Here is a 23855-nt window from a genome sequence, read left to right on the forward strand (position 1 = left end):
GGAAGGTGGGTTATCAATGGGGATGTTGAAGTCACCCATGATGATGGTGGGGATGTCTGAAGATAAGAAGTGAGGGAGCCATGCAGAGAAATCCTCAATAAATTGTTGGTGTGCTCCAGGGGGACGATAGATCACCGCAACACGTAGGGAGAATGGATTAAAAATGCGAATAGCATGTACTTCAAAAGATGTGAACGTGAGTGATGGGACATTTGGTAGAACTGTGTATGTGCACTGTGGGGAGAGAAGTAGTCCAACCCCACCTCCTTGTCTGCCTTCAGGTCTGGAGGTGTGGGTGAGATGGAGGCCACCATGTGAAAGTGCTGCAGGTGAGGCAGTGTCTGATTGCATAAGCCATGTTTCTGTTATTGCCAGAAGGTTGAGGTTTTTTGAGAGGAAGAGATCATGAACGGAGGTAAGTTTGTTACAAACAGAGCGTGCATTCCAAAGGGCACATTTAAAGGACTTGGGAAGAGAGGGGAGACAGGTGATGTGTTTGAGGTTTGCTATAGAACGGTAGTGTTCTGATGTATGTGTGTGTGAGGAGTGTGGGGGACCTGGATTAGGTGATATATCACCAGCTAATAGAAGCAGAGTGAGCGAAAGATAGGCAAGGGGATTGTAAGATGTGTGGCCTTTTATTTTCTGGCGACAGGTGGAGGCTGTACTTGTTAGAGATAATAAATAGGACAACAGTTCATGGGTGTTAAATAGAGGTGAGTGGAGTAATGCAGGTGCAATATGAACAAATTTGTGTGTTGGTGGAGGGGTGAAAGATGACACAGTCCTAAAGATCATGCCATGAAATGAGACTAAGAAAAGCAATTTGTGAAACATTGTGATAAAAGGGGTAAAAGCAAAAAGCAAGGGTATTTTAAGAATTACCTCTTAGCAGTATTCCATATAAATAGACAAGTAGTGCTGAAATAGGCTGTGGCAGATGTTGCTTATTGCTGGGAGTTAAATCAAGTCAAATGTAGTCCAATGTTTGTCCAACTGTGTTGTCTAACTGTGTCTAATATATGATAATCTATGTAAATTAGCTTAGACTTTATTAGTAATCCAGTCTCTTAAAATCGTAATCTTGTAAAGAAAAAGGGTTTCTCATGAAATGGATTCAACAGTCCTCCTAGTAGTGAAAGTGCATCATACAGTGGAGGGCAGAAACAAACACTTGTCAAAGACTCTCTTCAAGAAACAAGACGACTAAAAAGTTGATCCACATATTTTATATACTGACATATATGGCACCAACTAGAGGGCATATCAAGCCCGTGGTTCAAGTTTTATCAGGTCTCATCAAGACACTATTATGTCTGCAATCAAGACTTCATTTTATAATAAAACACAAAAATCTTTAGTTAGGTGTGGATAAAAATATAAGATTTGCTTTCTTCTTTTTAGTCTTAAAATAAAAAATGTCTGTTTCCAATGCGTGCTTTATAATAAGGCAAAAAAATCCACTAGGGTGAATCATCATTACCTTTGCTACGAATCACAGCTATTGGTTCTGTAAAATGAACACGATTGAAGGCACAATAATGCAGATAATTAGCAGCTCACTGGTTAAACATCCTGATAACAGAGAGTATCCTTGTAGAGTGGGGTTCAAATTCCAGTTTTGCCTCCTAATCACCAAAATAAGTTGGCAAGATCAACTTGCGATTTAAAGTATACAGTGCTATGGAAAACTGCATGCTCGACACAAATATTGAATAATGGACAATTCGATTACATTTTAGGTTGATAGTTATGCAGACACTGTGCATAATGGGTTTTAAAATAAATAAATAAAAAAGCCAGTCCTGCATTCCCACTTCCATGTGTCATCAGCATTGTTTATTTATAGGGCACCACAGATTATGCAGTGCTGGACTATCTTACAGATAAGTCATACATGACTATAATAAACATATAGACAGATTCATGAATACATTTAAGCACATACATGGATAATCATGAGCTAGCAATTACAGTTAGCACAGATACCATGAAACAGCAGAAAATTCAGCTTAAGACATTACATCAGGGTCGTGCGAGGTGGACAGACACAAGAAGATCATTAATAATTAAAGAACAATTCACGTGGCATTCTGTAGGTGGTAAAGACAAGAACAAATATAATAACCAGAGCACCAACTACTAATCCACATAATACATGAACATAATTCCATATTAAAAAAACGCAACAAATTTACATTAATACATTTAAAATCTCACAATATCAAATTACACAGGATGTATTACAGTGTAATTTGATATTTTAAATAAACAATTGCTATTTTATTAAAGTATGTGGGTTTGTAGATAACACTTTATTATATTTGTTCTTGAATGTACTACTTTTATTAGGGGACTGCTAAAACCCTAAATTGGATCTGCTTTCAAACTAAGCCTATTCTAACTATATAGCTAGCTCTAGATTATTGTTGGGTAAAGACAAGGAATTTCTATCAGGAAAGGTTATACAGGGTAAAAAAAAAAAAAAAACACAGATATGATCAATAGCACTAAAGTAGCATTCTGACATTTTGGGACAATTTGACCACTGCAATCATTCCTACATAGGAAATTATTTTATTTCTCTTGTGTAGAATAACTTACTCCCTTGTCATACTGAACACTTGAAAGGTGAGGAACATAAACTTTGAACATGTATGCTAAACCTGAATAACAAAACAAAATTAAATTCCCTTGCCTGCCAATTAGCAAAAACATTTTTTTCAGATTGTGTATTGTTCTCTCTGTGTTGGGATGAAATGAGCATTTTTAAAACAAGAGGTTTCATGCACTACACAACTTTCTGTTATCAGAACTCAGTTAGAAAAGAATCATTGCAATAAAGACTCAAAATACAGAGTAATTAGTTACTCACACAAAATATTTAATATAACATTATATTCCAGTATAATATAATACTAGTCATTAATACCCCCAGCAACAGGTTAAACTGAACACAAGACCCTTTGACAACACTATGGACCTTCTTGCTTTATAGGCTACTTTTCCCTAACCTTTGAGTAATAAACATATCAGCGTGTGACTAAATTTTATAAAGGGGTATATTATTCTTGGAACTTGGTATAATTGGACAGAATGATGCATTTCAGACTGGGAATATGGCAGAACTTTTAGGTAGGAGTGCGATCAGAGCATGTCTTCAGCACACTGCTGGATCATTACTATGTGCAAGTAGGTTCAGCAATAGGTTATTACCCCCCGAACAATAAATAAGAGAATTCCAGTTGTGTCTACATACACAAGGATAACTATAGGCAAACATCTATCAGGGCCAGAGACAGTAATGTGGCCATACACAGCTGTCAGCCCTGCACAGACATCGCTGGCTGTGTATGGAGAGGTGTCTGGGAATCTCACTGCGAGGCGGTAGATCACAGGGCTCCTCTCCAGCCACATCTCATCCCCTCCCCCTGGAGGCATCTTACCGAGCTTTCCCCGGGAATCCTCCAGCTTCTGGATCTGGTTCTCCAGGAAAAGCATCGCGACCCCGAAGGTCAGCACCGCCAACAGCTGCAACTTGGGCGGCATCATAATCCTTAGGAGCCCCATCAAACCTTATCTATCGCGACATAACGTGGGCATCGGGGTGGGGTGTGAGGAAGAGCACTGCCCGCAGCGCAGAGACACACCCGCCGGGCTGGTTCCGCGGAGCCGGGGAGAGCGGAGGGAAGGAGGGTACCACGGTAAGCAGCGGCTCCAGCGTGATCCGCTCCCAGCACACACTGACTACCCGATGCTGCTCCAGCTCTAGCCGCAGCACCAACGCCGGCCCATTGCGCTGTACGTCAGATTTCCACGCCCCCTACGTGTGACGCGTAGAGTCTTCCACAGTGCGACCGGTTACCAGGCAACCAGACTCAGCCAAGTCACAAGATCTGATTGGCTGCCGCTCTGCTTCCGCCGAGGGACATCCTGTATGATCCAAGGCCCTGACGGCGGATTATTTAGCTGTCTTGTAATTGCCTGACAAATAATACCGATATATAAAGTGGATAAGGTGCTTAATGCATTAAGAAAACCATAAAATATTGGTATACTTGCTCACTTATTATGTAGCGATTAACCTATATAATGCAAAATACAAGCGACCTTAGTGATTATAAAAAAATCTGCTATCAGCTGGCAAATGTATAGATAGCTGCTGGGGGCTTCGTCGTCAGTAGTGCCGGGTGTTAAGATGGTGGCGGAGAGGATGCTGCTGTGGCTCGTCGCCGCGTTGCAGGCGGTAAGAGCGATGGGGCCATGTCGTATCGGGGTGTCTGTACTATATGTGTTCTCATGTTGTCTAGTAGAAGCTGGGGTACTGGACAGATGCAGCGCCACTTAGTTATGTCTTATTATACCATGGGTGACGTGGCTCTAAGTTGCTTCCTGTTGGCTCAGCATTGGTTCCTGCCCAAGCTGCTGCTGCTGCGTTTTAGGCGCATAACTATTTGTTGGAAACTAAACTCTACTTAAAAACTCACGTAAGGAACATCTGTTCATCATCATCATCATCATCATCATTTATTTATATAGCGCCACTAATTCTGCAGCGCTGTACAGAGAACTCAATCACCTCAGTTCCTGCCCCATTGGAGCTTACAATCTAAATTCCCTAACATATACACACACACACACACACACACACACACACAGACAGAGAGAGACTAGGGTCAATTTTGATAGCTGCTAATAAACCTACCAGTATGTTTTTGGAGTGTGGGAGGAAACCCACACAAACACGGGGAGAACATACAAAATCCACACAGATATGGCCATGGTCAGGAATTGAACTCATTGCTGTGAGGCAGAAGTGCTAACCACTAAGCCACCGTACTGCCCACACATGTATCATGGATACAGAATAGTTATCAAATGTCTGGTGCTGGGCGCTAACAGAGTGCTTGTATCCGTGAAAATGTGTCACCGACACCAGCTACAATTGTTACCCACTACCTTTTGTAGAACGTATATACGCCTCTTAGATTGTACGCTGTTTTGGACAGGACCATATTTACCTTCTGTTTCATGTTCCTGTCTGTTTACAAATCGTTAATATGTTGATGGATGTCTATATTGTTTTTAAAAAGTCTGTGATATTTAAGTAGGTAATAGGGTATAGACGTGGGATTAACTTGACATGTATGACAGCATGTTGTCAGCAACATTATTTTTTCATGTTCAGTTCCATTTGAACAGTTTCTATACCAAGATGTCTATAGTAGAGTGGTGGGCAAAATAAGATAGCGTTCAAGAGCAAATCCCTCCAGTATAGGAGCTAGAAAGTTATTTTAAGATATTTAAAGGGGGTATTGGTATGATGTTAAATGGGGATGATGGGGGGAAAAAAGGTGCTAGCAGTAATTTTTTGGGGAGTGGGGAGCATTGGCTACTTGATATTTTTACAGTCCTGCTTTAAAGTTTGCTACACACTAATGCAATCTACTGCAGATGCAATTTCTGTAATGGTTTTAACAATGACTGAAAGTCCCCCATGAGCATACCGATTCATGCGTACACACCAACACAATTTACCTTCAGATCTGTGGTTTTCATCTCTCCTAACCATCTGCTGAAAAGATTGACTCTTGCACACTCTACACGTTTATCGTGTGATCTGCATGATATTTACATTAGTGTATACTCAACTTAAGGTTCTATTTAAAATTTTCAAGGACAAACAAAGTTTGCATGGTAAAGTTAATGTGAGCCACAAAGTAACCTATTTAAAATCTTTAATGCGAAAGGTACCATCGTTGGAAAATATTCGCAAAGTAGAAGTAATCTTTCTGTAGCTTATTTTAGGTGTGTTTCACACGTTGGAGACCGTTTTAAATACCTCATTTGATTGAAGTTGAGGGATGCATTTGTTGTTTTTGTATGCATGAAACGTGTTTAACCATATGGTGTTCCTACATTCGGGTATCGTATCTGACAGAAGATTTATGTGACCTGAAGGTGTAAGGCTGAGGTGACTTAAAATGTCCATAATTTGCAGTCAGGTGTATTATTCCTTTTAGAATACACAATTTTTCCTTATGAATGCTGAAAGTTAAGACATTAAAATGCATCAATTGACATCAGAACTCACAATTTATGCTGCAACTATTTACAGAAATCTATACATTAATCTCTTGTGTATTATAGTGATTTATGCCAGTTATATAATCTGTTTTTGCTGACTGGGAGCGGCCATGGTAATAGTATTCATAGGGGGAATTCAATTCTGTCGCATGTAACGCGGCGCTAAATCTATTACCGTTAATATGGTCATTTTAAACCTGATTTCTGCTCGTAGCTCCCTGAGCTGTGAGCATAAACCAGCGTTAAATATTACTATATTATAATGCGCACTATTACTGTAATAACGGTAATAGTGCGTAGACTGTGATATTGCGCTTTATATGCTAAGAACAAATACAAATTCCCTGGTACTGAAAATTATAACATTTTGTCTGCTATTCTATGTCTGCAGACAGTACCTTGTGTGGTTTAATCGTGAGATAAAAAGCATCTGCAGTCTAATGTCTACTGTTATAGTGAAGCACCAGGTAGTGAGCCCAACCCCCAAACTGCGCAAGACCTGGTTTCTGCAAGTTGGGAAGGTTCCCGAGGGAAATTTACATTGGGTGGAGTCTTCTTTATTTTAGTCAGAAATGGGCAATAAAATGTTTAAAGTTGCACTCATAAAAGTTTGCATAACAGTTTATTAATCTGTAAGTAGCTTCCATAACTCCCAGCATATCAACAGGTCAAAAAGTGAAACTTTGTTAGTTATTTTTTTTTTTCTTGTTGTTTTTTTTTAGAACTAATTTGCCACAAATTTTACTGAATGGGATTACAAAAAATATTTCCAATCCCAGGTGGTATCTAATCTGCACAGGCAGAAAATGTAATTAGGTAATGTTTCACCACGTATGCAGTCTTTATTAAAGTGCACTAGTTTGTCACTTGGTATATGTTGCCATATTGGATATAGAGACGTCCACATGGCGCTCTAGTCAAGCGGTTGAAAGTGTCCATGTGTGGCTGGCTTTATTAATGATGCTAGAAGACATACATACATCAACTCGCTTGCACATACATATTCTTTTTATAAAAACCCAGTAATGTGCAGCTGAATATACTACATTTCTTAAAGGCATGCCATATGACGAGGGATATATTTTTGGAGCCTAATAGACACCTTTTGGTAGTCAGAGGTGATTATCCAAAAAAAAAAAAAAAGAATATGGTCAAAAGATAGTATTTGGGTGTTGCTTTTGGATTCTTGGGAAGCCTTTCCAGTGCACGACTTAAAATGATCTCCGTAAATGTAGGTGATGTGACATCCTGTAAAGGTTACCTTTTCTTTAAATATTTTGAAACAGATTTTATGAATTTTAATGTTGTTTATGTTTTAATACTAAACAGGAAAAAGCAAACTTCAATCCCTTTATAAGATTGTAAATTTTAAAAGAAGCTTCTGTTCATTCCATATAGGGAAAACCAAGTATGAAATCGCCATGTCTAAATGTTAGTCACAACCCGGGACATTTGCAGCAATGTTTACATATTTTATGTATTTGCTTATGAGAGAATATAGGTGATGGACATGCGTTTTTAGAAGGGGAGATTTCTTCTCTCATCAGAGGAAAGCATACTAGACAGAAATCAAGTAATGGCAATAAACACTTAAATTTTGGGCATCCATACATATTTTGCTTTGAAAATTGAGAGATTACAGCAAACTGACTAGAATTTTGGGCATTGTGAAGTGCTGTAGGATTTGTTTGTGCTATATAAACAAATGCTGATGATATAGTTAAAAAAAAATCATCTTGCAGAAAAGAAATTTTGACAAAAAACACTGTGAAAACATGTTCTCTGCATAGAACACCCCTTGTGGCTAGAGGAAAATAAGTAAACTCCAGTTGTGAAAAATGGTAATTTATAGTACAGCAGGAAAAGGAGAGACCTCTTCCTAGCAGAAGTGAAACTATTGTACTACATTCCTGACAGTCACATGATAATTTGGTGATCCAGGGAGTTTGTTATATTGCCGTTATGAAGTTGGAATGTTCACTTTTATTGCCTTCTAACCTGTGCTTCATTTTTAGTTGGTGTATTGTTTTTAGTTTTTGGGGGTTTTCTCTATTGCATCAACGGACTAGCATTTTGAGGAAGGAGAATTGAACTTAATGGATGTATGTCTTTATTTAAAACCTGATAGAAGGTGCTATGCTGAAGAGGCATTCAGCTTTTCACCACAACAATTCCTCTTCAGGAGAATACCAAAATTCCTTTACTATATATATATATATATTTATGCCAAGTATTTTGTTATGTTAATATTACATTTAGGGGATGTTGATTTTACTGTCCAACAAACTTGCTATGCTGAGGGTAATGTTGTGCTATGACAAGAAGTTATATGCGTGTTTTAATTGTGTATTGATATTGTATAATGGGTGGCACAGTGGTGAGCATTGTTGTCTCACAAGTCTGGACCATTGGGTTTGATCTACCTAACAAAAAAAGTCCAGTATTAATCATGGTAAACCATCAAATTTCCATGAAATTCCAAGGAACTTTGTCTTAATTGCCATGGATGACCTGTGATCTGTGTGGTGATCGCATGTTCTCCACATGTCTGCATGGATGTGCTTTTGTTATGTGGACTGTGGAAGAGCTAAACTAGCTCTGGTATGTGTGTTTGTTCGTGGTAGGGAAATTAAACTGTCAACTCTACTGGGACAGGGAATGGTGGGTAAATATTATTGTACAGCACTGTAAGATATGTTGGTGCCATTTACTAGGTCTTCTGTGTGTGTGTGTGTGTGTGTGTGTGTGTGTGTGTGTGTGTGTGTGTGTTCCTATCCATTTTGAAAAATCATCAACTAAAGGCTATTTGTAATCTTGTTTTTCTTCCTTCAAGTGTCAGCAAGGAGAATAAATTGCATACACCAGGGTTTCTCTGCCTTCATTTGCAAACTTGATTAAAGCTAATTGGTTCTTGCCATACATTATTTGGAATCTACTAACATGCTCATTACTGGAAAAGAATACTAATAAATGTACACTGCAAACAAGGTGATATCCTTCTATTCAGTAATTTAATTTCATGCTTGGTGTCATTCTTTAGTATTAGTGCTATAATTCTATTTGGCAATAAGTGGATAAATGTCAGAATTTAATTGGGCTTTAAATTTGTACCCTGAACCTGCGTTTCTTAAACAGGTTTACTAAATACCTTTTGATTTCTTCTACAATACTTTATTGTACAAGTCAGAATAATAGTATAAATATAGATAACAATGCCCCCCCCCCCCATATGAAATGGCGCATTCACAAATGTTTGTTTATAAGGTGACCCTACATTCACAAATGTCAACATTTATATGAGCCATTTTATTTTACCCATTTGCTTTGCAGAACATTGTTGCTGTTTTGTCTACAGAAATGTTTAATGCTTTTAATACTTAAATAGCCTAATCCGGCATCTAAAAGCAATACAAGTTTTCCACATACATATGTGATCGATGATACCATGTGTTATTGGCGCTAAACTGCATATCTTATAATTTTTCTTATGATGCACTGAGTCAAGGACGTATTCAGTTGGGAATCGGTTAGATTCGTGTTCAGCCAAACAACTAAATGTAAATCCTAATTTTCCTGCCATGTAGGACACGGAGCATAATGCTCACTTCCAGGAGGGAAAATATTATTTAAAAGGCCAGTCACAATATGATATTTGATATTCAAAAGGTTGCAGCACTTATGCACAGTAATGTTTTGCCACTTTGTTAAATGTAATCAAATTTACTTTAAGCTCTTTGTGTACCAGTGTATTGAATTTAACGTTTGTTGTGACAAGAAAGCAGAGATTAATATTTTGTTACTGTATCAGTTTAATGTAGTTTATATTTCATAATGTAAATCTACATTATGGCACCTTCTCATTTTAGTTTCACAGAATGTGGAAATTATTTTTAGGTCGCTAAACATGGGCTATACATAAATAGTCTTATCTCCTAATTTTCATTTTTACTTTTATATTATAGTTGAGCATTATTTAGAGAGAACATGTGTGTGTGTGTGTGTATGTGTGAGCACACTAATATATATATATATATATATATATATATATATATATATATATATATATATATATATATATATATATATATATATATATATATATAGTGTGCTCACACATACACAATAGTCAGTCACAACATTAAAGCCACCTGTCTAATATTGTATAGGTCCCCCAGATACCGCCAACACAGCTCTGACCTATTGAGGCATGGACTCCACAAGACATCTGAAGGTGTCCTATGGTATCTGGCACTAAGATATTAGCAGCAGATCCTTTTAAGTCCTGTAAGTTGCGAGGTGGGGCCTCCATGACTCAGACTTGCGTTTTCAGCACAACCCACAGATGCTAAATCAGATTGAGATCTGGGGAATTGGAAGACCAAGTAAAAACTTTGAACTCTGTCATGTTCCTCAAACCATTCCTGCACATTTTTTGCATTGTGGCAAGGTGCATTATCCTGCTGAAAGAGGCCACTGCCTCTGCCAACTATGTTTAGGTAGGTGAGGCCACTGCCAACTATGTTTAGGTAGGTGGTACAGGGAATACCGATGTCATGATGGGGTGTACATGGTCTGCAACTATGTTTAGGTAGGTGGTACATGTCAAAGTAACAGCCACATGAATGCCAGGAACCAAGGTTTCTCGGCAGAACATTGGCTAGGGCATCACATTTCCTTTGCCAACTTGCCTTCTTCCCATAGTGCATCCTGGTGCCATCTGTTCCCCAAGTAATTGATACACACGCACATGATGTAAAAGAAAACATGATTCTTCAGATCAGGCCACCTTCTTCCGTTGCTCTGTGGTCCAGGCGGTCACATGGCCATTGCAGGCGCTTTCAGCAGTGGACAGGGGTCATCATGGGCACTCTAACGAGTCTGAAGTTATGCAGCCCCATATGGAGCACATTTAGATGCATTGTGTTCTGACACGTTTCTGTCATGGTCAGCATTAACCTTTTTCAGCAATTTGTGCTACACTGGCCTAGGCTTCATTACCCATGCCACGCGCATCAGTGAGCCTTAGATGGATCACTTTGGTAGGTACTAACCACTGTCTACTGGGATGCTTGGAGATGTTCTGACCCAGTCATCTAGCTATCACAATTTGGCGTTTTTTCCTGCTTCTAACACATCAACTTCGAGAACTGACTTCACTTGCTGCCTGATATATCCCACCTGCCATTGTAGCTAAATAATCAAAGTTATTCACTTCAGAGGTTTTAATGTTGTGGCTGATCAGTGAATATGTCCAAGCAAGGCCCATCACCTCCCACTTTCTCCTTACTACTATAGAAGATGCACCTAATTAAATCTTATAGACCACAGGAAGGTGCTAGCTACAAGCAGCTTGAGAGTTCAATGACTGACACTGCTGCTGCTTCTGATTGGTTGCTGGAGTTCACAGAAAAAGATGCTTGTGTAGTGCCAGGCACTGAGCGCTCAAGCTGTTTGTAGGCAGAACCCTTCCAGAGCCAGTCTATAAGTTTCAGATATGGCCTAGCAACAGAAAATGGTTAATTCTATTTTAGATATAGGAAATGTTCTCAGTGGGTGGGGTTCAAAATATATAATATTTAATGTGTTTGTATTCTCTTTCAGGTATCCACATATGGAACTGAGCTATCGGTGGAAGCATGCAGAGATGCTGGCTTCTCCAGTAATCTATTGTGCAGCTCATGTGACCTGCTTGGGCAGTTTGGACTAATTGGGATAGAGCCATTCTGTAGACAGTGTTGCCAGGAAGAGGCACGCTTTGAATCAAGAAAGGTAAGGTTTATATTTGCATTATGCAAAGTGGGGGCACATATAATATTCTAATAAATCTTTTTGCTCAAATTGTAAGCTGAATAGCCATTTGGAAACTCCTTTAACCAGTAGAAATGTTTAAAAGCTCATAATGTCTGAAACAGTAATGCGCTAAAAGCAGATGTAAATGATATAAACTTCTTAAATGCTTGGGAGTCACATTGCTAAATATTATTTTAGGAGAAGACATTCCCAGTTGAAAGAAGTATTAAAGCATTTACATGTATAATAAGAGCTTGGAATCGTGTTGGTGCCACAAGAGCACATTTCATGTGGTTTTTTTTTCAGCTCCAGAAGGGAATATGCCTAGTTTTTATAGCAGTTTTATTGCAGCTGGAAAAGCACAGTGCTTTCAAATATTAATGAGTTTTTAGAACACTGTGTTACAGGGACTGCTCCAATTAATGGATTTCCATTGGAGAGCATTTTTATGGAGTTCTTTGGACTTGTCCAAAACACTGCCAGCGTTTTTAATAGTTTAAACAAACACTTGGGTAATTAAATCGCTCATGTGACATCCTTTCAATTTGGAATAATTGGATGCTGCACTGTAAATGCGAAAAGTGTCCATTTGACCCACCCTGAAAGTTCATAAAAGTTTGGTTTATAAAATGAATGTAAGAGTTTTGATTATTTTTTCTTTTTTCCCCCCCCTATATATAATTCACTTTTTTAAATAACAAGCCAGTGCATAAATAAAACTCTACTGTCTAGGCCGGCGGTTCCCAAAGTGTGCGCCGCGGCTCCCAGGGGTGCCGCGGCGCTGTCACTGGGGTGCCGCGAGCCAGCCATAGGAAAAAACAAAGAGCACATAAACTTACCAATCCGCGTAGTGCCGGGACCCAGCAGACTCATCTCTCCCGCAGCTGTCACTGACGTCGATATTCAGTGACAGCTGCGGCTCTTTGTTTTTTCCTATGGCTGGCTCGCGGCAGAGGAGTGAGAGGGAGCGTGACAGCAGGGGAGACAGAGGGGCACAGCGGGGCAGACAGAGGCACAGCAGGGCAGACAGCGGGGCAGAGAAGTGTGACAGGGGCAGACAGAGGAGCAGTGGAGGGGGACACAGCGTGAGAGGAGCAGTGGAGGGGGACACAGCGTGAGAGGGGCAGAGGAGGGGGACACAGCGTGAGAGGGGCAGAGGAGGGCGACACAGCGTGAGAGGGGCAGAGGAGGGCGACACAGCGTGAGAGGGCAGAGGAGGGGGACAGCGTGAGAGAGGGCAGAGGAGGGGGACAGCGTGAGAGAGGGCAGAGGAGGGGGACAGCGTGAGAGAGGGCAGAGGAGGGCGGGCAGCGTGAGAGAGGGCAGAGGAGGGGGGGGCAGCGTGACAGAGAGCAGAGGGGGCAGTGTGAGAGAGGGCAGAGTGTCTGGATGCAGAGGGGGCATTTTTGCATACAACTAAATAAGTATTTATGTCGTGACCTAAATACTTATTACATTTTTTTGACCCAACTACTTCTAAAACAGGACTGCTCAAAAATTATTTTGGAGGGGTGCCTTAAAAAAATTTGGAAACTCTCAGGGTGCCGCGAACTGCAAAAGTTTGGGAACCACTGGTCTAGGCAGATAAATCCTGTATTATAGAAGACACCATAACCTACAATTTACACTATTGCATTAAAAATAGCTGATCATTTGTATTACAAACAGTACCCAAATTTGAGCTCCGTGACAAATAGAATTAATTTACATACAAGGAGACAGCTGAAGAATATCACCTGCATTTTTTTTTTTTATATTTTTTTATTTATTTATTTTTTTTACTTTTTATATTGCCCCTGTTCAAACAAGACACTAAGCATTCCCCTCCAGAAGACAAGTGAACATAACATTTTAAAAATGTACTTCCGGCTTTAATTTTTTTTTTATATTTTTTTGGGTTTTTGGCTGGTTTTTGGATGTGTCTGACTAGCCCAATTCTTGCATTTTATGATTTTGTACTCGTAGGTATAGCGGTTAAATATTTGTTTTGTGAGATAAGTAGGGAGTAAATATCTTCGGCTTAGCGGTTTGAACACAATGTCTTCTTTCTGTCTTAAAATTGGTCTTGATACCACATGTTGTTCTCTCATTCTTCATTCATCAAATTGTCTTTGGTAATTTATCTTTCAGCTTTTCTCCCTTGGCTTTAATTTCCAAATGTTTGCTTTAGACTTGTATAATGGATGGCAAGCTTATGTTGTGTTCTAAAATATAAAGTTACAAATGGTCATGGCTAAACATGCGTAAAGAGGATGCATGTCAAGGATTCACTTATGAAATGTTATCCGAGTAATTCCTGTGTTAGGAGATTGAGTTTCATATGCATTTTATATCTGTATTAACTGGTTTTGGGGTTCTTGGTGTGTTTGTTTTTTGTTTTTTTTCTCTATTGCTCAGGTGATTTAAACCCCTCTGCAGACTCCCTGTCTGAAGAGGATTACACTTTGACAGCAGCTTGGTTGAAACGTGTTTTGTTTTTGGTTTTTTTTGTGGTTTTTTTTTTTTTTTAAACGATCAGTCTGTTTCGACTTTTTCATATGAGAATAATTTTCTGTAAGATAAATGTTCACCATTAATCATGATGGATAGTCTTTTCTTCATCTCTCTCATTCTTGTAAACTCCTATTGAGATGAGACTTAGATTATTAATGATTTTTTTTTTCTTGGAGAATTTGGATGACTAACATTTACTGTAATAGTGTGAATAGAACAGATGATGTATTAGCCAACTACCAGTATGACAAGATTGTAGATGACTGTTATACAGAACAGGAAATATAGTACCTTTCACACCATCCTTAATTACCCAACATTAGTACATGGCTATTTAGCTTTTTATTTTAAAGAGAAAGTTAAGCCACTATTTGACACCGATACATATCAAAGGTTGTGTATTATTGAACTGAATAATGTATATTATTAACTGATGTGTTCATTCTTGTCTAAATATGTTCATAATGTTCTCACTATGCTATAGAAGGTTGCTATGATAGTGGTAAGGTGCTCATCTAATAAAGTGGGTTGTTAGATTCTTACACTGGATCTATGATGACCTAGCAGTCTAAATGGGTGTGCTAGTGGTACAGTAGCGAGACGGGAAAGTGTGGGTCATAGCTGACCAAAGATGTCCCAGGGTAGGATGTAAGCTGACCGCATGATGCTCACATCTCACCTTGGGATGGCTTTGGCCAGGTACACCCCGCTGCTGCAGAGTCTCCCTGTCAATAATGCTATATAGTGGAACGCTGCCTGGTGTGCTGCGTTACCAGCCTGCTGCGCACCCATCCATTCCCACACTATCCTTGTCCCCTCGTGTAACTCCCCCCCCTCCCTCCGAAATTACAGTAGTTAGGGTACTGTAACCACCGTCCTGTGTCTGTAGTCGCAATATTTGTTTTTTGTCTGACAAAACTAGAAGACAAACAGTGTGTGGGTACCATATCTCCTTTAAATCTTATATTAAAGGAGGAGTCACTTTCTACTGGAACCTTGGCCTTGGCTTTCAGAATAGCAGAGAGGTGGTAGCTGCTGTAAGGGGTTTTGAGTAGTTCTAAAAACTATTGGATAGACTGTTAATAATGCACATCTCTCTCAAATAAAATACATTTTTATTTTCTTTCCAAAATAAGTTGGTCAAAAAGAGTTAAAGTTTTCTGCTTCAGATGCAGGATGCTACTGGGGTGTAAAACAAAGAACGATGAGGTGACTGTAACTGTGCGTGAAATTGTAGCAGCGCTGGAAATTGTCCACGCTTTCATGTTACTAAATATAGCTGTGGTTTAAAAGCATAGACTTATTTTCTAAGTGTTAATGTTCTATCTTTCCATACTAAAGTAATTCAAATATGCATACATTCACCCTGTATAACAATAGCATTTGCCCAGCAATTTGCTTCCATTATATTTTATAGTCCATGACCATATTGTGTGTGTATTAGAGCCGAACACTGTTGTCTGCTTTACAGTTCGCGGAACAAATGGCAATCAACATGAATAATTTAGATTCTATTTTTCACGTGGTTGTATTACTGCTCTCTGCTTGACGTGGGCCAGACAGTTTTCACATGAAATTGTCATAGTGTAGGATGCTTATAGCATAGTGATTATATGTCTCTAAGTGACAACTTGGTATGTTAACACATACATATGAGACAACTGGCCGTGGATTTCACAATCTAGTTGACTTCTATTTGTCCACTGATGATGTTTTCATGCGAAAGCCCTAAAAACGAACGCCTCTTTCATTGAGATGACCCTTTACAATTGGATCACTTGAACACGCAGGGGTGTAATATTTGTTACAACCCAGACATGTATCAGAAATCTTAGCTCCAAGCCTACACCTAACTGCTGAATGGCATATACATACACTTCCGTCAAGGAGGAGGTGTTTGCATTACTCATCAGGTGAAACATAGTTCAGTTGACATACGACATGATCGTTGTTAGTCCAGATATGCTCTCATGTGCCTGTTATCTTGGTTCTGAGAACTGTCCTCATGGTATTTAATCCTACACTGCTTTCAAATTGATTGTTGGCTTTCTGCAGGTAGTATGATGAGTTGCCATAATTTGCTAATTCTCATAATGTATGTATACCACCAGTTAGGTGAACATGGGTAATTAAGGGTTCCTAAGTGAGTAATGATTGTGACAGCAGTATGGAGGGGGGTGTATGAAGGTATGCAGCAAGGTATATTTAGTTTGCGAAATAATGACCACACTCTTGCCTGCCCATATTCCATATGCAATGCCCTCCTTATCCCTGGTCTATAGAAATACTAAGTGCTGTTTAGTTAGATGTGGGTGCAGGCTGTTCATTTCTGCTGAGATATATCTTATTTTGTCTTGTGTGTTGATCATACCCACTATAAATCACAAGTCTGGCATTGCCAAGTCAAGTCAAAAATAGTTTATTTCACAGACCACCATTCTAAATGAACCTGATTGAATTGCATTCCAGCTTGAAACCGCAAAGCGCAGCTGTTGGCTTCATGAATATCATCCTTTCTTGTTAAGACACAAGTACACTTGATTATGTCTACAAATACGATGGCCAGAAAGCTTCATGTGCAGAATATCTAATTCTTTTGTATTTCATTGCAACATCAGTGCCCTGAAACTCTTTTAAACAAAGATGACTTGTTTAACTAGGGCTCAGATTTTACATATGGTCCGGGTCAAAGTGCCAAATGCAGTTTCATAATGTGTAATCCGCTTAAAAATAGACAGCACACAGTTTTCACTGTTGCTTAAATGTTCTAATTGTCTGTAACATGCCAGTACTGTTTTGCTATTGTTGATTAACTTATACCTGATATTAGCAAGTAAACTGCGGTTCCCACTGGTGATGAGCTATAGCTCTTAATTTACTCTCAAACATGGCAAGTTGGGATCAGTAGCTCAAAGGCTTGAGTCTCATCTTTGCTTTACAGAAATGGATTTAGCAGATCTATTTTGATGGCTGGAAATGGTCCATTCAGCTAACATTGATTAAGTTCTTGGGTTCCCAATCTGTTGCTGTCATTAATTACATTGTGAACAGAAGTTGCATTTGTTTTTATGAACATAATGGTAGCATTGTAAAACTGGAACCAACAAGGCATTATTAATGTGAGCAGAACGGTGACCACACAGTCGGGTGCATTAGCTGCAAACTATGGGGCATATTCAATTGTTGGATTTCCCCGTGGTGTTAAAAGTATTACCGTTATTATGGAAATACTAAGCCGGATTTGGGAGCTGCGAGCTGAAATTCAGCTTGAAAGGTACCGTAATAACGGTATTTACGTGCACTATTACCGTAATGACGGTAATAGTACGCACGTCGCGTTACTTTTACATGTAGCGCCAACAATTGAATAGTCTAAAACAGTCTTTAGTTGTGGATTGTTTTTTCTGTTTGCTGATTCCTATTTTGTGCATAGCAAACTCTTCACTCTTTGAACGTGAGTTCACTTGGATTATTTCTTTTTTTCTTTATCTAGTTTTTTTTAATAATCGTTTACATTTTTAAAGCTCAGCTTTATTTGCCTATTTAACATAATTCTGCATCAATTTTCAGATGTATGCAGGGGCTATTCTTGAGGTCTGCGGATGAAAATTGGGGAGGTTCCCACAAGTCCAGGGTAAGCTTTTGTTTTTAAAATATTTTCGTAGTTAATATTTGTAGACTCCACTTTGTTTCCGGCCAGGCTTCTAGCAGATTCTATTATTGAGTAGTAAATATTTGCACGATAGGGTACATTAGGATTTAGTATCTTCAGCAGCCAAAGCTAAACTTAATATTTTACAGAAATGCCAATGCATAGTATCTCTCTAACTCATATTTTTAGTCTGCCTGTTGCCTGGCAGCAAAAGGGGATTATTAAGATGTAGAATTTATCAGGGAACAGGCTTTCCTAAATCTTATGCGTGAGCTTGCTGCATTTCCCTCTAATAAAAGCTTGGCACGTCTTACTCTCTGTTCTGTCATACCCACCCCCTTTCATGCCATTATCAATTACCAGACCCCTAAATTGCAGCATTGGAGAAATCTATTATTTGTTGATTTCCATATTGTAAATCTTGAAGATGTGTAATCTATGGCTGGAAATACTTGGCATGGTACAGTCTCATGACTATTGCATCTGCTGGCTCCTATTTGAATTATTCTCTCTGCTTTTTAAATTAAGCAGAAGGGATGCATCAGCTGTTCTTGTATTTTTCAGATGATCACGTTTAAGTCGTGCAGTTAAATCATTCATGTTCAAAGCCCTTCACAATGAAAACAGATAATCAGAAGTAACTTCTCCACTAAGCATTTAAATGCACATGTTCAGTTTAAAACCAACACTACTTTCTATTGATGGAAAGATATCCAGGTGCTGCATTGTGGGTAATGAAAAAGCAATTGTTCATTACAGCTATTTTACTTATTTTTGGTATTTCACCTATTTGCTATCAGGAGAGTAATATGACAGACACTATTTATAAGTGGGGTTAATCTATAATAACTATCATTTAGTAAATTATACCTGGTTAGTTTTTGGGGGAGGGGTTGTTTTTCTTAGTAAAGTTTGCTGAATCTACAGTAGAGAGAGAATTCATAGATCTTAATAAATTGCAAGTGGTAAGGTGCACTTTTGAATATAGCGTCTTTGGCTGACCGTTGTCCCCTTGTTATACTCTTTGCGTTTCACTTTTCCAAATACTACATGAGGGTGGAAGATGTGTTATGTAAAGTCCTTATAAAGTTCTTCACTGTGCTATTACAAAGATATATTCTTGTACTTCTTTCATTTATTTATGAGAACCGTTGACTTGCAGCTGTTCATTATTAGAAAGACATTAACTTACAGGCAGAAGAATGCCTAAAAGTTACAGGTGTCTCATGGAGGTTATTGAATTATACATTTTGTTCTTAAAAGGGGTAAATATTGACTCATGCATAGTCTGTATAAGTTGTTTTTATTTGTTCTAGCATTGACTGTTGCTACTAAGCACTGGCGTGACATCTCACTAGTGATCTGACTTGGTCTGGTATCCGGCCAAGCCACACACTTGACATGTTTTATAAAGTTTCTGGAATAGCATCGTATCACATGCTGCCTTTTCAGCGCACATATAGACCTCTGAGATGTCATTTTCCACAGTCTAAAATGTAGTGTTTGTAATATGAGCAATAATCTAGGTTCCACAAAAGAGGTATATTTTAAAGAATGTCTATATTGTGAAAACTATCAAACCGAGTATAACAAGTCTAGAATAATGCTGTCCAGCAAAAGTAGTTTAAGTATTTTAATATTTACATCTTGAATCTAATTTTAATACCCCAATGTTACTGAAAAATGTTTGGGTAGGGCAGTGTTGGCTAACCTGTGACACTCCAGGTGTTGTGAAACTACAAGTCCCAGCATGCTTTGCCAATATATAGCAGCTTATTGCTGGAAGGGTATGCTGGGACTTGTAGTTTCACAACACCTGGAGTGTCACAGATTAGCCAACCCTGGGGTAGGGAATCCCTTCATGATGACTATCTAGGTCAGTGAGCACCAGGAAATATCAAACCTGTTATTCATTGGGTTTTGTTTTCTTACATGATTAATTATTTTGCCTCTTGTATTTCTAGCTTTTGTCAGGAGTGATAAGCCCAAGCTTTTTAAGGGTCTGCAGATCAAGGTATGGTATTATTCTCTCTTAGTGCCTTCATTTTACATTAAAGATTCTCTGGGGGGTATTCAATTGACGGTGGGATCGCCGAAAATCGAGCGCTCTAAAAATATTACCGTTAATACGGTAATCTGCGCGTAAAAAACGTTAATACAGTAATTTACTCGCTGGAAATTCAGCGGGTAATTACCATATTAACGGTAATATTTTTCGAGCGCTCGATATTCGGCGTTCACTCCGTCTATAGAATACCACCCTCTGAATGCTAAGTTAATGTTCATGTTATAGGAATATTAAGCCTATTTGTTTATTTTCCTCTTGTATTTGTCCAATATAAATGTTAAGAGGTGAATATATAATGTTGCATTGCTCTGTGCAGCTTTTAGAGGTGTTAATATAGAGAAGCTGAACTCTACATGGAGTAGTCTTTTCTGTTTCTTACAATCTCCCTTGAGCATTGTATCATAAGGAATGAGATTTATTTTGCTTTCATTAAAAATTCCTATGGCATTCTGAAGTCACTTTATTTAGAAGTTGATTGCTACGCCAAGGAAAGCTCTTTTGAATATGGATTTTGCAACCGTCCTTGCTACTGAAAATGCTGTGTCACATAACAAAGTGTGAACTTATGGTGCTGTTTATAAGTGTCTCCACCTATGACATTTACGTTCACCTGAAATCATGCTGTTTGTATAAAATGTATATGTTTTCTTCTCCACAGTATGTGCGTGGCTCTGATCCTGTACTGAAGCTGTTGGATGACAATGGGAACATCTCTGAAGAACTGAGCATTACCAAGTGGAACACAGACAGCGTGGAAGAATTCTTAAGCGAAAAACTGCACCGTTTATAATCTTATACATATCACAATCCTGATCTCTATCCATTATCCCTCCATAAAGCCACAGTAGTATGCAGTTTTTCCTAACAATCACATTTCATCTCTGTTTTAATTATTTATATTTGATCTTTTGCAAGGAAATCGCTGTATATAATTTGTATGGGCATAGCTGTGATGTCGCCAGTATTGGCTCTCAATACACAAATACCTTTTTTTATGGTCTTCTAGCCTGGCCAGCTTTGCAGACATTGTATTGTGCTTAATCTGTATGTGAGAAGATATCCTTTTCTTAAATTACAGGGATTTTGGAAATTCAGTAGCCATATTTAGGTACGATTTCTGAGTCAGAGCTTTTATACTGATCAGAGCTCGTATGTAACTTTCAATCTACATTAAGGAATATATTGCGTCACAATGGTTTTTAATGAAGTGGTGATATCAATAAGCACAGCTTATATCTCTTTACAGGATCATATTTTGTTACTTGCATATAATATGCTAATTAGATATATTTGCATTTTGTGTTTTTGTGCATTAATATCTTCTCTGACAACTTCTGATCTAGAAAAATCCAATGTCACTCTCCAGCTGTTGTAGAACTGCAAGTCCCAGCCTGCTGGTGCCACGTTTTTCCTAGGCCTGGGGGTATAGTTGCTAAACTGCAGGTTTGAAAAAGTGGACGTTTTGTCTATAGTAACCAATCAGATTCTAGTTATTTATTTAGTACATTCTACAAAATAACAGCTAGAATCTGATTGGTTGCTCTACGCAACATCTCCATTTTTTTCAAACTCGCAGCTTAGTAAATGTACCCCCTGATCTAGATATTCCTGAAAATATTAGTAAGGGGATGGATTACTTGCAGCTTGGCATTTAAATATCTGGGGTTTTTTTTCTTGAGACCCAAAACATGGATCATGTAAATTAAAGTCGTCTTAGACTGAAAAGCTTTACTTTAGCTAGTGATCTAGACCAACAGGGATTGGCCAAGTGTCAGACATGCAAGTCCATCTTTGGTAAACAACAAACCTCTAGTAATTCTACCACAAAAATCACTTTTTTTTGCCAGTTTAAGTATAAGGCATTTCCAAACTCCGTTTGCGGTGTCTGTATCACTGAGATTATAACTATCTTTTTCACTGACCTTTAGTAAATGTGCAATGAACTAGGAGCATTATAATGGATAGGGTGGCATTCATTAGATATTGTTCAGTCACATTCGCCTATATTATACTTTAGTTTCTCACAAGAAAAATTATGCAAATTTGTAATCCTTAATTAATTGGCACATGTTAAAGCAATGCGTCAGTTTTGATGGATGCCACCTTGTCTTTTAAGTGCCCTTTTTTAATTTCATATGCATTTTGTAATTTTTTTTTTTTTTTTAAACAGTGTCTTGCAGAAGCCAGATGCTGAAAGGATGTGTTGTTTTGTTATGATGAAAGGGCTCCGTTCATTGCTTTTAGATGTGACACATTAGGGTCATGCACTTTAGTGAAGACTACACAGAAAACCTTCATAAGGCTTGTGGAATGTCTGATGTGCAGTGTAATGCACCCCGATGTCTAACTCTGCTGCTTTAAATAGGAGTTGAATGAATTGACTTGTTGAAGAAAGATATGTTTAAATACAACAATAAAAATATTTTTTTTTTCAAATATTCTAACTACTGATTTGATTTGTGTATTGTTTTTACAGATCATATTTGTAAGCTACTAATCTTTAACAGGTTTGGATATCTTATGAATTGGCAAATGTTTGAAATGCAACTCCTATCATCTGACAAGATGCTGGAAACTGTAGTCTAACAAAATCTAGTGTAGTGTGTGTCTGAACTACGTATTTAGTCTGAGTGCAGACAGATACAGTACTTTAACGCTTCAACTGTTCAACAAGTGAAGGCCAGGGATTATGATTATTTATATCTACTAGAAGTGTCATCAGAGGCGACGTGACTACAGACCTCTGTATAGAGAGGGTGACCATGAGACCGGTGATACATCCCAGGTCAATATTATCAGTTGTACTTTTCTCCTTTTAAATATATTACATTTGTGCTCTGTTCAAATGACCGTTCTTTGCTGTTTGTAGAGTATACAGACTACTGCAAATAAACTAGTACTTTGTATTTCCTCCTAAGACTCTGTAGCTGCTCTAACAAATGAGTAGAGAAAGAGAAAAAAAATTGACACCCCTGGAAGCTGTATAGTGACTCCTCCCTTGTCATGTGGTTTTTTTTTTTGTTTTTTTGGGGTTTTTTTCCCCCATGTCTCTGCAGAGCTGAATAAGGCAGTGGTGAGTGCACCAAGACCACCCTTGTATGTGGGTTTTGGTGCCACTCCCTAGGAGTGTTCCCACTGGTACAGGGGGTAGCTCCCTTGGCTGCTCTCGAATACCATTTTTAGATAATGTGGCAAAATCTGGTGATTAGTCTTACAGGAAATTTCAAAAGCAACCACTGAGTAATCAGGCAACGTAACTTTGGTGTCTGACATCACCTCCTAGGTCAGCACTGGCACAGGGAAGGGAGAAGTTTGCTACTTCTGCAGATGCATTGCTGAGTCATGGTACACAGTCTGCAACAAAGAGAACAAATCAAACCCTGATAAATTAAATTAAAAATAAAAACCTTTTAGGTGCATTATCAATTGCATACACTTTTCATTCACAGTGTCCTCAGAATTCATGAGATCCAGAAGATAGTGGCTGGAGAATGGTTATTGCTTCATATATTCTGCTGCTATGTAAAGATTTTCTGCTAAAGTTTGCTGTGTGAATCCAAGAGGTCACCACTTTTTTGTAGAATGTGCCCTCAATATTGTTAGAACCTCACATCCTCTTATAAGCCTGTGAAACAATTTCTCCTAAACCATCTCACAAGTGTGATTATGGAAGGAGTTTTACCTTGCTGTTGACCTTCTGGGAGTACAAAGATTATCTGTTTTTCTGACATCCTTTGTTCTGGAGAGATACAGATGCAGATATTT

General features: G+C 38.5%; 2 protein-coding genes across 2 annotated transcripts in view; one reads left to right on the top strand and one right to left on the bottom strand.

Annotated features, from left to right (window-relative positions):
* Window positions 1-3815, bottom strand: part of HS2ST1 (heparan sulfate 2-O-sulfotransferase 1) — a 105430-nt gene extending 101615 nt beyond the window's left edge. Inside the window, exon 1 of the mRNA XM_075182425.1 lies at window positions 3447-3815. Coding sequence (XP_075038526.1) covers window positions 3447-3570 — 124 coding nt within the window. The 5' untranslated portion in view covers window positions 3571-3815. The remainder of the gene's footprint in view (window positions 1-3446) is intronic.
* Window positions 3816-4142: 327 nt separating this feature from the next.
* Window positions 4143-22522, top strand: SELENOF (selenoprotein F). Its single transcript, XM_075182434.1, has 5 exons — window positions 4143-4246; window positions 11689-11856; window positions 17941-18004; window positions 19987-20036; window positions 20749-22522. Exons 1-5 carry the CDS (start codon window positions 4199-4201, stop codon window positions 20878-20880), a joined length of 462 nt encoding a protein of 153 aa, XP_075038535.1. The 5' UTR covers window positions 4143-4198; the 3' UTR covers window positions 20881-22522.
* The last annotated feature ends 1333 nt before the right edge of the window (window positions 22523-23855 follow it).

This window comes from Mixophyes fleayi, chromosome 8 (genome assembly GCF_038048845.1).
Source record: "Mixophyes fleayi isolate aMixFle1 chromosome 8, aMixFle1.hap1, whole genome shotgun sequence".
NCBI classification, from domain to species: domain Eukaryota; kingdom Metazoa; phylum Chordata; class Amphibia; order Anura; family Limnodynastidae; genus Mixophyes; species Mixophyes fleayi.